The sequence below is a fragment of the Eptesicus fuscus genome, chromosome 18 (assembly GCF_027574615.1).
Source record: "Eptesicus fuscus isolate TK198812 chromosome 18, DD_ASM_mEF_20220401, whole genome shotgun sequence".
Classification (NCBI taxonomy): Eukaryota; Metazoa; Chordata; class Mammalia; order Chiroptera; family Vespertilionidae; genus Eptesicus; species Eptesicus fuscus.
The window spans coordinates 52,343,377-52,357,408 of NC_072490.1; the positions used below are offsets into that span (position 1 = coordinate 52,343,377).

Below are 14,032 nucleotides of genomic sequence, written 5' to 3' on the forward strand. Positions count from 1 at the left end.
CTCTTGGCTTTTTTTTTTTTTAAAGAAAAACTCCTAACTATAGTGTAACACTACATCATTACATAAGTCTATATCAAATTAATCAGTAACTTCCCTTACTTAGAGAAAATGATCAAAAGCCCTATTTAACCAGGAGAGAGAACAAGATTGCCCAAAGATGGGAACACTTCTTGACAATTCTACAGTATATGTAGAAACAAAATGTATCCCCCTTTGGGGCAACATTTGGCAAATAATTTCCAAAAAAGTATGCATTTAAAAATACTTTCTTTAATATTATACATCAGGCACAACACTTTTCACATATATATTTTTTTCTTATAAATTCAAATGCATAAAATGTTTGTTGCTATTCATAGGGTCTTCAGGTGTCAGATGCTTCACAAGGTGAGGAAATTATTTCAGGTGTGTGAGCTTCCTCTTGAACCTGGGACAGGGGAACGGCCGGCGGTGACTGGCTCAGATACTGAGGTCGGTGCTGCATTCTTTGTAAGGCCGCCTTCTCTGCTCCGGGGGGTGTCTGCAGCCGCGGCCGCCCTCGGGCTTCAGGCTCCCCTCTTCCCTCTCTCGGTGGCCGGCTCGGTCCTCTCGGTTCCTTTTCTCCAGGGACCGCTCCCGCCTGCGCTCCGGGGACCTCGCACGCCTGCGGTCGGTGGACTTGGCCCTCCTCTCGGGCGAGCCCGGCCTCCTGCGCTCCGGAGACCTTCTCTGCTCCAGGAGCCGCTCCAGGGACCTCCTCCGGCGGCCGGGCGAGCCTTCCCTCCGGCGGCCGGGCGAGCGCTCGCGCCTCCTCCCGGGAGAGGCCTCGCGTCTGCGCTCGGGCTTCTCCCTCCGCTCCAGCGTGTTGTCAGCGCTTCGGGTGCCCTCCCGGCGCCTCTCGGGGGCCCGCCTGCCTGGGCCATCGGCCGCCAGCCGCTCGGGGGGCGCCTCCCTTCGCCCCTCGGGCGCCCGGTCCTGGGGGCGGCAGGCCCCGCCGCCGGGGGTCCTGGGAGTCCCGTTCCACGTGTGGTGCTCACTGGGCGCCCGGCCGGGCTCCCTGCTGCCCCTCGGGGCTCCCCCGTGCGCCCGCTGGTCCCCGTGCGGCGGTGATCTGTGAAGGTCGGGTGGGTGACTGGACTCCGATGGTGGGGGCAGCCGGCGGCCCCTCGTTTCCGGGGCGCCGGGCCTCACTTCCGGGACGCCAGGCCTCACTTCCGGGAAGCCGTGGTGTGCACCGGCGGAGCCGCCGGTCCGCTCGCTGCCGGGGTCTGCGGGGGAAGGAAGCAGAGCGACAGTCGGTGAGCAGCCCTGGGCGCCGGCCCCGCCCCCGTGAGCGCCCATGGTCACAACCCGCACACACGTATGCACCGGTCACAGCCAGCCAGGCCTGGTTAGGGTAGCGGCAACTAGTTAGGCTAACAACTAGTGCTGGCGGCTCTACCAGACTGACCCTTCCGGCCCTCCACAGAGGGGCCCCCCCGCAAGTGGCTGGCAGCAGCCAGACGGCCCACCACGGCCCTTGCTCTTCCCACCCCCAGCCCTTCTCCCTTGCCCACCGCCCCCAGCCCCCATGAAAGGACACATTTCTTTAAAACAATACTTGTTTGAACTTGCTGAGGAAAAATAAAAAAAAAGCCTGGGCGTGAGGGAACTTCCTGGGGAATGCCAACAGCCTGCTTTGGATCTGGGTGGGGATGAAAGGGGTGCGGAGGTAGAAATGGCGGCCGGTGCCCTGGGGCTTTCTGCGTTTGCTGTGGCACAGCCTGTGCATCTACTCCAGCCGGATGCCCCCCCTGGGGGGGACGGGCACAGGGGATGGTCCCAGGGGCAGCATGGCCAGAGATTGGCGACTGGCAAATGGGACATGAAGTGAGGGTCCGTTAGACATCCTCTGCCTTTGTACATGTTATTCAAGTAGTTTCTTCCCTTTTGTGTAAACTTAGGGAACTATTGTTTTGAAAATGTGGACTCTCCTGACAGACAAAAGGGAGTGGAAGGGAGGTTGTCGGGAACACAGGTGACATCAGATGGCGTCCAGATAAACTTGACGTTCAGAGGCACTTTTCTTTATGCTCAGCCGGGAGCCACTGGACTGCTGCTCACAACATCAAGATATCTCTGGCCTTAAAAGCAGGGCCGCACACAAGGGCGTTTGTTTACTATGAAACTACGTGAAGTAACACCGCAGATGTGGTAGGTGGCATCCCGAAGTTATGAGAGCTTTGTTTACAAATAACCCCAACAGGTCACACACGTTATACCATTGTAGGCAGAGCACCAGGAATGGGGCGCTGCCGTGTGGAGGGCGGGCCGGGGACGGTCACGGAGATGAAGTGGAAACTCTTTAAGGATCTTGCATGAAGCAACAGGGTCAAGTGTAAGCAATCTGTCTCATGAATGATCTCCCCACCCCCTGGGTAGGTGTTAACAAAAGCAGGCATAGAGCCTTGAGCGGGGGTTGGCAAACCTTTTCTGGCAAACCTTTTCTGTCAAGGGGCAGAGAATCGTTATTTTTGGCTTTGTGGGCCACAGAGTTTGTTAGTTACTCAGCTCTGGCACTGTAGTGTCAAAGCCGCCTTAGACAACACATAAAATGGGCCGTGTTGCTACGCTTTACGTACAAAAACAGGCTGTGGACAGGCTTGGCCCACGGGCTGCCCTTTCCCAAGAGATAAGCAGGAAATGTCTTCCCGAATAGCAAAGCCCTGTCTACCCAGGTGAGAGTTCTGTGGTATGAGGTTTGTTCATTCTAAAACAAGCATGTCAAACTCGCGGCCCTTCGTTTGTTTAAATAAACGTGGCACCCTGCCCGCCGGCCGCGAGTTTGACATGCTTGTTCTAAATGCTGGGTAGGCTATTAGAATAACACAAAGTCACTTTAAGATTTGGGAGAGCAAGACTAACCTGGGGGCTCCTTACTCCTACTTTTAAGATAAGGGAGAGCAAGACTTCAACAGGGTCAGCGGTGTACTTACAATTCAGAGAACGCAGGGTGCTCAGAATGAATTGCCAAACATATCAAAATAGAGCTAAGCAGAAGCAATGAGGAAATTAGGCCACAGCACAGAAACACCTAGTATTGATTGAGCTACAAACCGTAGTTTGATTATGGCCCATAAGGTAGAAGCAAGCCTCCCCGAGCTTTTCATTTCTCATACATGCAGCGATATTAGGAGGTATCATTGCTGTAGAAGGGAGGGCCCAGCACCAAGAACAGTCAGAGAGAGAGAGAGAGAGAGAGAGAAAGACAAAAAAGTTGAACATTTAGATTCCCTGTAACAAAGAGGAAAGAAAAAAAATCTGCATTTGTTAACATAGGGCAAAGAGAGTTTATTTGTCCAGTCAGACAGTCTAAGGCAACACTCAAATAAGGCTGCAGAAATCAGAACAGTGACGTTTTAGACAGCCATAGAAGGTGACTCAGGACCCAGACAATAGATGCATCCTTTTTTTCTTTCTTTTTTCAAACAACTGGGACAATGACAGGCTGGCATAGGAGAGCATTTAACAATAAACAACAAAAGAACGAAGTGCCCTCCCTCCCCCCTGAAGACCACGGCTGTTAAATTAAGTACAAAAAACTCATTACAAAAATAGCCTCACAGAGAAGCAGGTTCCAATCAAGTCAGAAAAATATTGGAACTTAACATATTATAACCCATTTGTGACTCTAATCACTAGAATTAGAGATTCAGTCCAAATGACACATGGAGACATTACAGCAGCACAACCCTGGCATGTTCAACCCTTCTTGGAAAGCCGAGCATTTAAATGATCTTTATTTTTAGCCCAAAGAACATTTATTAGTGTTGGATTTTCATCCTCAGTGCAACAGACACAGGTTTTGAGAGGGTACAGAGGTTACTGACGGTGACTCTGAAATGAAATATCACATCCAACAGAAGCATAGGGAAGACAGAAAAGGGAGACAGCGTTACACAGTTTCAGGGCATCCATACACCTATCAGGGTTCCATACCCAGCACAGCTGTAACATCTCAGGGTTGTTAGGCTACCCTCCCTGTGTGTGGTTGGCCATGTCTGAGAGGGCCTCATCTCATATGCCACCCCCACACCTTGGGTCCCTCGTATTTTGCACCTCGATGTCCAACACCTGGGAAGGCTACCCTTCAAAGGAGTTAACCTTGTCCTTGAGCTGTATTTGAATTAAAGATCTCTTCAAGTCCAAAGTGCAACTGGGAATTGTGCAGAATGACTTTGAGAAAAGAGGGTGATAACAGATAAAATCCCTAATAAAGGGGACTGACGCATAGGGACCATTCAATCACAGTTTCTATAGAAACTTTTGTAGACCTTTGGTTGGGAAGAAAAGCCCTACATCTAGGGCATAGCTTTTTTTTTTTTTAAATTTTAAACAAGAATCTCAAATAAATAGGACATAATTATTATAATATACAATATTTTGCCATGAGGACACTAAGCTATTTAAAGATCCTTGCTGTTCAGTCAAATCATGTCTATAGATATGACAAAAGAACTTTATGCATAATCTGGCTTTCCCCATAGGAAAGGAATAGTCACGTGTTTCCCTCATGATGAGCACTGGGAATCGATTCCATTCTTTATCATTTAAAAACATATGGCTAACGTAGCAACAGTTTTGTTTGTTTTATACTAGTGGGCTCAAGTAGTCTCATTTGGGGCAGCAACCGGAGTGGGGACGCAGAAGTGTTGTATACAGAGCATAAAGGAGGTGAGCAAGCTCCCAAATCATCTCAGAATTTCACGTCTCAGAAATAAGACATCAAGTAACCACAAAAGAAAAAAAAAGAAAAAGAATTGTGCCTCAACATATCACTCAGGAAACCTGCTTTCCTGCTTCTTAAAAGGAGTAGAGTCATTTTGTGCTAACAATCGGATCTGAGAAACAGTTTGGCACAGTTCAAACAATCATTCCTTCGCTCTTGGTCGGACTAGACAAAATGTTTTCTCTGATTATCAGAAAGGGGGCTATAAAGATCTTGTCTTAGGCCATGCCCCAGTCCATGGAAGCAAGCAAAAGGATGAAATGTGTAGAGGTTTCAGAACAAGCGAGGCAAATAATCACATGGTGCGGAAGGCTGGTAAGACACTGGTGAAGAGGGGAAACAAAAACTTTCCTGCTGCAGTTCTGGAGACAAAGTCATGGAGTCATGCCAGGGAAGGAGGGGAGGTTTTCATAGTTTGACCCACCATATTCCGGTACCGAGCCGTCGCCCCGCTTCAGAGACAGACGCACTCTGCGGCCACCGTTCTTAATCAGTTCTATAGCCCGAGAATGCTTCATGTTTTTGGTGGTTTCACCATTGATCTCTAAAATTTCGTCACCGATCTGTCCAAAGCAAGAGAGAGCAAAGTGAGAAGACCACAAAAGGGTTTCACTGGCTATTGAGGTGCTTTATGGTTGAAATTCTTTCATTTATTGATTTCCCAAATATTTATTGAGTGTTTGCCAGAAAATCGTCTATTGCTCAGGATGCAGCAGTGAAAACAACAAAAAACTCCACAAAAATTCCCGCCCAGATGGAGATGACATTCTAATGAGGGAAATACAATTAACAAGAAAATTAGAAAAGTACATCTATGTTAGATAGTATCTGAGAACCAGTTTGGCACATTTCGAATAATCATTCCTTCGCTCCTTGGTCGGACTAGATATAATGTTTTCTCTGATTATCAGAAAGGGGGCTGTAAGTGCAAAAGAAAAACTAATAAAGCTATCGAGGGGAATGTTAATTATTGAAGGAAGGAGGAGGTGGTAAGCAGCTTCCAGGATGCCCCCAGTGATTCCCACCTTCTTGTATTCACACCCCATGTCATCTCCTGCCCTGTGAATGTGGGCTGAAATTGGTGACTTGCTTCTAACAAACAGTATATGGCAAATGCGATGAGAGGTCAGTTCAGAGATAAGGTTACAAAATGATTCTGGCTTCTGTCTTACTTGCCCTCTTCTGTTCGCTCACTTTCTCACTGAGGCATGCTGTGAGCTGCCCTATGGAGTCCATGCTAAGGACACGGAGCGCTCAGCCCAGCAGCCCGCTGTATCTTGCCAATTACTCTGTGAGTGAAGCAAATCCTTCCCCAGCTGAGCCTTCCATGCAACCGCAATCCAGTCTGGTTGGTAACTGACCGCAGCATTTACTATGTATCAGCTGCTATTCCGGACACTAGAGCAAAGGAGTAAACAAGACAGACCAGATTCTTGTGCATGAACTTGTACATCCAGAAGGCAGAAGAGAAGCACTGGCTTTGGACCCATCACTAGTTAGCTACATGACCTTGCTCAAGTCCTTTTAACGGTGAAAGGAGATGATAATACCCCATGCCTACCAAGTTGAAGGTGTCAGACTGGACAAATGTGTTGTGATCTATACAGCATTATACAAAATGGCAGGACAATGGTATTTCATTCAATCAGAAACTCTTTTTAAGTGAGTAAAGACATGGAAAAGCATATCCAATGTGTTTGGAACTTAAAAAGTATATGTACACTCTAAACTTGCATAGGCACACATTGTGCATATACTATATGCATAAAGGAGGGATATATAAGAAACTGATAAGCAGTTTGATCCTGGAAGCTGTATTTTTACTATGTACCATTTTTCACTGTTTAATTTTTTAAAACAAGCTACATCATCTACTTTCCAATGTGGGGGAAACTCGTTAAAAAATTCAATCTGAAGAAACTTAAAAATCAAGATTGTGTCTTAAGTACAAGTATTAAGTTCCCTACCTTTAGTCCCTTTTTTCCTTTTTCTGCTCAGGCCCAATTTTATTCACTTTTTTCTTTTCCTGACCTGACTTGTGATTTTTTTAATTCGCTGCCAATTATTTCCTATGTGTGTGTCTCAATCTATGTGACTTATCTATAACGTGATGATTTTTCTTTAGTCATCTAATCTGCCCAGGAGAGCAACGCATTCATATACAATAGCAGACACGAACTATCTAAACAGAGCAGAGTGGATCCTTGCATTTGTGTATTTAAATTTTGTAGCTCTGACTACTACAGAGTGACCCCGAATAGCCATCCCACGGAGCAGCCGTGCCTTTGCTGAGGCAGAGTCCGCAGGCTCCTGAGGCTGAGGTGAGATGGCGGGTGACCAGCCAGAGACGGAATGGAGCCACCACTCAGCCTGCAGGACCGCAGGCCTTCCTGCTCTCTAAGCATCCTGGTCCAGCCAGGAATTCCTGCGGTGATGTGTGTGCCTCAGGAGACTAAGTATAACAATGGTGGAAATGGGATTCAGAAACATCCCCTTTAATAATTTTGTAAGTAATTTCAATCCTCCATTCAACCTCAAAGAGTAGAAGGGGCTCACCTAACTTCAGCAGCTCCAGCTAACTATGCTTCAGGAGGAGATTTACGCTGGGGTGGGAGTCATTTCAAGTCTCCCGAAAGCTGTAGACAATGTAGTTCTCATAAAGAAGGTTCTAGCCACATAACGTCAAAAGGTCACTGCCGATGACGTGTTTACATCTACTCCAGATTCCTCTTCCGACTTACCCTCATCTTTCCACACCTTTCGGCAGGACCATCCTCTGCCAAGCGCAGAACATAGAGGTCCATGTTGTACTCTCGGCCCCCTCGGAGACTGAAGCCAAAGCCCTTGGCTCCTCTTTCCAGGTCCACAGTGTAAAAATCCTGCTCCTGGTTCAAGACATGAAATGGAATCATTCCGGGAGAACTTACACCCGCCCCTTTTCTCTCCATCTCTTCGCAAACGTCCTCTATTATGCCGATTTGACCAAAAGGCACCATCACTACCCCCTCTTGCAGATCCTCAATTGTTTATTAATATCCATTAACCTGAGAAGTTTGGAGATCCATACTTTGAAAACATTCATGAGTGTGCCTGTAGACTGCACACCAATATGTATATATTAAAATTTAACCAGTGAGGCTGCAATTCGCCATTTACGGCAGGAAAATTCATTACATGATACCCTGCACATTGTTGGAAGTTCAACCTCCCCGCCCAATAACCCCAAAATGCCATAGTGTCCACTGTTAGGGTATCAGAAGGCCAGTCGAAAAGGAACCTGTTTAACTTTGCAACACATAGTATTTCCCACATTTGCTTCACCTGCCATTATTTGCGCACCCTCCATTACCCTGTATGGTACAGGTATTAGGTCTGTGGGTCCCCCCTGAAATTCACGAGTCTGAGAAACACCTTAGAAAAAGGTATTATCTTGGCATAAATGCAGTTATGAATACCATGAGTAGATGTCAGCTGTTCTGCTCTTCTATTGGTCACCAATTATAGCTTCTTATTTTGTTTGTTCCTCCCCAATTCTCCCCCCTCCCCGGAAAAGGATATCTGGGAATATTTTTCAAAGGTAGTAAAATAAAATGTCATTTCCTAGACAACCAAATGTGAGCACATATTCAGTACTTCCCCTCACAAAAGGTTATTTATTTTAATTGAGGTACCTTGTAAAAGATATCTCATAAAAATAGCTTCAGAAAGCCGGAAGGAAACGTGCAAAGCAAAGCAACAGAGAAACGGCCTCACCTGTGTTGCCTGGGGTGCTTTGAACTCAAACTGAGATTCCGGCTTTGGTTTGGTGGTATTCCTGCCAAAGAGAGAGAAATACATATAAAAACAACCTGTGGGGAAACTGAGGAAGACCCCAGGAGGAGTGTCGTCATGCCAGGAGCTACTTTTTGCCTTTAAACTAACAAAGCCGGGTCTGACCTGGTCTCCTGGGCCCCCTGCTGAGAGGGGGTGTGTGTGGTGGTGATGGTTGCGATCTTCTCCGCGTTGGTCAGCAAAGTGGCGTTCGAAGACTCTGCAGGATGAGACAGAGCATGACAAAATGAGGGCCCTGGAGAAGACACCCCCATACTAAGGGAGGGTGCGTAGCCCTGTATCTGAGTGACAAGGTGGGCTTCTCTGTAACCATTTCAAGCAGCTCTGACTTCAATTTCTAAATAATTAAGAGTTTGAAGAATCATTTAAAGATATTCTATGATGTGAGCCATGTATACCCCGTTAACCCTTCTCCCAACAAGACACCCCCACAAATAAAAAGTTTGTCCAAGAAAACACTAACCTAAAATTGCAGCCAAGGCGGGTATCTCTCACTCTGCCCCCGCCACTTAAAAGTGACAGTCCCATCAAAACACTGTGTCACCAGAATTATTCCCCAGAATTGGACAGACTCATTATATACCTCTTTCTTAACATTTCCTGCAATGTATTAGCAATATTTAGTGACTGTGTTTAATTTCCTCACGTGAATATTAAAATTAGAAGTGTGCTAACATCTTGTTAAACACACATACACCGTCTACCTTCCTGCCCATTGCTTTTAATGAAGTGTAATTGAAAATGTGGAGTTCCTGACAGATCTCGTCTGGTATCTCTTATGAGAAATTAATTTAAAAACTTGCATTTGTTAGAGCTGGAGCTTGTAAATACAAGCTGTATAAATCATGAAGCCGCCCTAACGTAATAACTATGATTATATTCCTATGTAAATTGATTTTCTTCTTCACTAACCACATACCTAAGCAACTTCATTAGTCTCTAAAGTATGGAGATGCCGATGTTGAAGACATGAGCATGCTTATACGCTACACACACACACAATCAAATTTAATCATTCATACAGTAATGCTTATATATTCTTTTATGAATTGTTTCTCCATTATGATCAAGGCAGATAGCAAGCGACTATGAGCAAGATGCACTTTAAATATTTATTTTTAGGTTAACTATTTGGAACTTGGCATAAATTTTCCATTTTAGAAAATGCTAACTATGGTGGGTAGAGTCTAAGATTTGCCTATAAATGCCTGTTTAGTTCACAGTGTGCCAGGAAGTCTAGAATCGGAGGCACTTCAATGTTTGTCAAATACATGTATCTTACCCAGCATGTCTAACAAAGTTCCTATGAGAAAATATGTCAAGTCTCACCAACTGGGATATCAGGACTGCATTTTTTTTCACTGCAGTCACGGGTGAGAAGACATCCCTCAAATCCCAACCACTGTGGCCTATCTGCCATTCTGTGTTACTGTTGTTACACATACTTGTTAAAAGCATGGGCTTGAGATTTAAACCCAGGTTCAAATCCTCCTTTCCCCACTCCTTAGCTGTGTGACTGCTTTACCTCATCTGCCAGAAGGGGATGATGCTAGTAATTCCCTTCTCTGGGATAAAAGCAGATGAAATGTTTAGTGCAGTACCTGCCCTACAGTAAGCACTCAGCACACATTTACTAAGTTATGGCCCTTGCCATGCTTCTCCTTTTTGTTTACTGCTGTGGAACTTGTATAAATTAAATTCTTAGCAAAATGAGAAAGTTGAAATCTGATGTTAATAGTTTGCCATAAAGCCCACAATTCTTACAGCTAAGACACAAGATTAATAAGAAATGTAATTTGCCTTGGCCGGTGGCTCAGCTGGTTGGAGAACCATCCCAAAAGGTTGTGGGTTCAATTCCCAGTCAGGGCACATACCTAATTGGCAGGTTCAATCCCCCATCTGGGTGCATACAGGAGGCAAGTGATTGATGTTTCTCTCTCTCTCCCCCCTCCCCCTCTCTCTAAAAAGATTAATAAAAAAGCATATACTTGGGTGAGGAGAAAAGGAAAATGTAACTAGATCAAATGAACTGAAATGTGTATCTTGTTCATGGGTTAGGACAATATTTCTCACAACCTAGTTCGCTAAGTATTTCTACAGATTCTGAGGGAAAAGGAACATGTGGTCAGTTAAGAGTGAGAAATAATAGAAATGTTTCTGCATGTCTGCATTTTTTCTCGTGGACTCCTCAGAGCCTCCCCCAACCCCCAGAGCCTTTTTAAAAAAAATCCTCACCTGAGAACATGTTTAGAGAGAGGGAAGGAGAGAAAGAGAGAGAGAGAGAGAGAGAGAGAGAGAGAGAGAGAGAGAGAGAGAGAGAGAGAAAGATGTGAGAGAGAAGCATTGATCGGTTGGCCTGCCATACCTGCCCTGACCCGGGATGGAACCCACAATCCAGGTATGTGCCCTGACCGGGAATCAAACTGGCAACCTTTTGGTGTACAGAATGACACCAAACCAACTGAGCCAGGCTCCTTGAAGCCTTTTATTATGTCAGCATGCCTTGCAACCCTCTGAGTTGGGGAGGTGGGGCTTCTCAAGTTATTGGGAGGCAGCTTAGCATAATGGTAGCCAGGACAGATTCTCGAGTCACACTATCTGGCTTTGTATCCCAACTCTGCAATGTGCCGGCTGGGGCTTAAGCAAAGTTAAACTTTTCATGCTTCAGCTTCCTCCACTGCACATGCGGGATAACGGATGTGTCTTAGGGAACTGGTGCAAAGATTATCTGAAAGAAAAGTGTGATTGCGCCTGGAAGATGAAAACTGCCCCCAAAATGATGAGCATATTTTTTGTGGTAGCATGTGTTTATTACTATTGAAAGCATATTTTTATAACTGCAGTTGCCTGGTACAGCCAAGGTGGTAAGTGTGAGATCTTTGATCAAGCCCGCTGCTGTGTGAGCACAGAGCAGTAGGGCCACAGCCTCTCGTTCTGACTCACCAGGAGTTTCCAAGCACGTGTATTGGTCCTTTTAAAAAACCTGGTATCACTCATTGTAATTAACTTTATGGAGACTCTCTGGGAAGTCAGAAGATTGTTCGGGCCCTGGGGAAATCATAATCAGGAAACCAATATGGATGTTTCCTTGTAATTAAAGTGAATACAGCAACGAGTTGTGAGGCCTCACAGGTGCATGTGTGGCCTCAGTGACCAGTCTCCCAGGCAGATCAGATCTCATCTCACAATTTTTATATTTCTGTGCTTTCGTGTTTGCTGAGATACAACAGAAGATTACCCAAAACGCATATAAACAGAACTATTTTATTAATTTTCCTCTTAACCTTCATTTGCTATTTTCACCTACTTAAATGCAAATCTGGGGTTGAAGCTAAACTTTAAGCAATTTAAAAATTAACATTTACGGTAATATGCAAATAGCTATTTGAACTTCCTAAATTGTCTTGTTTTTGTTAACCTATAAACAACCACCATTTCCTAATCATTTACAATGTGTCAAGAACTGTGCTAAGTGCATTAAATTCATTTAATTCTTACGGTGCAATGAAACAGGTGCCATTAGCACCCCCATTTTACAGATGGAGACATGGGGCCTTAGAAAAGACAGGCAGTATGTCCAAGGTCATCCAGAGAGCAAGTGGAGGCACTGGCAGCTTAAAGTCTTCAGTTAGGATTAGACCAAGACGTGAAGTGCTGAGATTCTCTCTAGCTTTTTAAAATACAGAGATGAAGCCCACGGTCATCAATTTATAGCTCTGGTCCAAAGCACAATTTGCCCGGTAATAGAAAAACCTTTAAACCCAGGGCTCTGATATAAGAGCAGGTTCCAGCAGCAGTACTGCGAAGGGGTGGCAATGTATTTGGCTTTTAAAACTCCACGGCAGACAGCCAGACTGGCTGTTTTTATGACAAATTCCAGAAAGTACCCTACAGCCTTCATTAAACAGTGTTTACCCCTCCTGCAGCTCGCTCGGAGCAGTGAACAGGGCTATCGCCATCCTCTGCATGGCAGTCGTGCACCAAGAAAAGCACAGGGGAGCTCTGGAGGCGCCGTCAGGGCGCTGGGCCCAACCAGGCCCCGACTCCTGACAGGCGCGTCTCTCTGAGGCTTCAACAGAGCTCCGCCACCAGATTACAGTTCTATCCTGCTTCCCTGGCACTGCCTCAGCCACCCTGCCGGAATCCGCCTTACAAAGCCACACAGATCAACAAAGGATAACAACTCCTTTCTTAAGCACCGTATTGCACAAACACACATGCAATAAAGAGCTGAAGAAGGCCTTTGAAAACGTGAGTCCTGGCAATAATTGAAAAGCTTTGGGAGACTTAAAATGTGTATGATTGGAAGCTGTTCCTTTTGACTGAGTCTCTGTTAGCATCGCATCCATAGAGCCTGCTATTAAGATAAACTTACACTGTTCTGTGCCTTTTCCAAGGAGACAGCAATACCTGTGTCCAAGCCCTACCTCCTATGAAACAAAGGTGATCTGAGACAATGTGATCATCACTGTGGAGAGGACAGAGAGAGAGAGAGAGAGAGAGAGAGAGAGAGAGAGAGAGAGAGAGAGGTGGTGGTGGAGGAGGAGGAGGAAGGGGAAGGGGAATTGGGAGAAGCAGAGTGAGGAAATTTATGATCATATTTTTTTTAAGCTCATAAATATTCTCATTATCTTAAACTGTATTCAGTTTGATGGGTCCATGCTAGCCTGGCGCAGTCAGGGTATCCAGATTTCACAGGGTATCCCTATACGACACAAGTGGTAGGAAGCAGGTATGGTTGACTTGTCAGATTGCAAGTTCAGATTCAGTATGTCCAGCTATTCTCTGGGCCATTCTGTGATGTCACCTTTTATTTCCTATCCCTTACCCTTATCTCATAGGAGAAAATGTTCTGCCCTGCCCTGGTCCCAGAGCTAGTGAAAGCAGAGATGGTGAGGACTCCCCTGATCTAGGTCTGCCCACCATCATCCGTGAAGGCAGGCCTTCTAACAACACAGTGCCACAGAGCTTTTATTGGAGGGGGCTGGCAGAGAGAAAGACAGAGAGAGGAGGGAGGAGAAGGAAGAGGAGGAGGGGAGAAGAAGAACTGAGAAGAAACAGAGTGAGGAAAACTAGTGAAGTTGGAGAAAAAAATAAAGGCAAATGATGATAAGAAAAAAGACTTAGGCAACATAAGGACGATAAAGAAGTGGATTCAGAGTGGGTTCCAAGTACTGTCCAACCAAGAATGCATCCTCCTCAAGTGCCTCCTAGGGTTTCTGAGAACAGTTCTCTGGACAAGATGGATTTCTTGGAGCTTAAGAAAGCACGCTGATTAAGAACTTCAGTCTCCTCACGGGGATCATGAAACAAGCTGTCTGTGGGCTCCCTGAAGAATGAAGCATTAGAGTGAAAGATCTGAAGGAGACCAGCGGTCCCTGACACAGAGAACACGTCCCTTTCCCACCACCTGCCATGGCCAGCACACTTTCACAGAGAAGGAACCTCCATGAA

The 14,032-nt window shown here is 45.8% G+C and overlaps 1 protein-coding gene across 1 annotated transcript in view; it reads right to left on the reverse strand.

The window, feature by feature from the left end:
• Positions 1-250: 250 nt before the first annotated feature.
• The window catches only part of MAGI1 (membrane associated guanylate kinase, WW and PDZ domain containing 1), a 575,588-nt gene continuing 561,806 nt past the window's right edge, over positions 251-14,032 (reverse strand). Inside the window, exons 19-23 of the mRNA XM_008146348.3 lie at positions 8,684-8,777; positions 8,501-8,561; positions 7,489-7,632; positions 5,172-5,310; positions 251-1,247 (exon numbers count right to left, since the gene is read on the reverse strand). Coding sequence (XP_008144570.2) covers positions 460-1,247; positions 5,172-5,310; positions 7,489-7,632; positions 8,501-8,561; positions 8,684-8,777 — 1,226 coding nt within the window. The 3' untranslated portion in view covers positions 251-459. The remainder of the gene's footprint in view (positions 1,248-5,171; positions 5,311-7,488; positions 7,633-8,500; positions 8,562-8,683; positions 8,778-14,032) is intronic.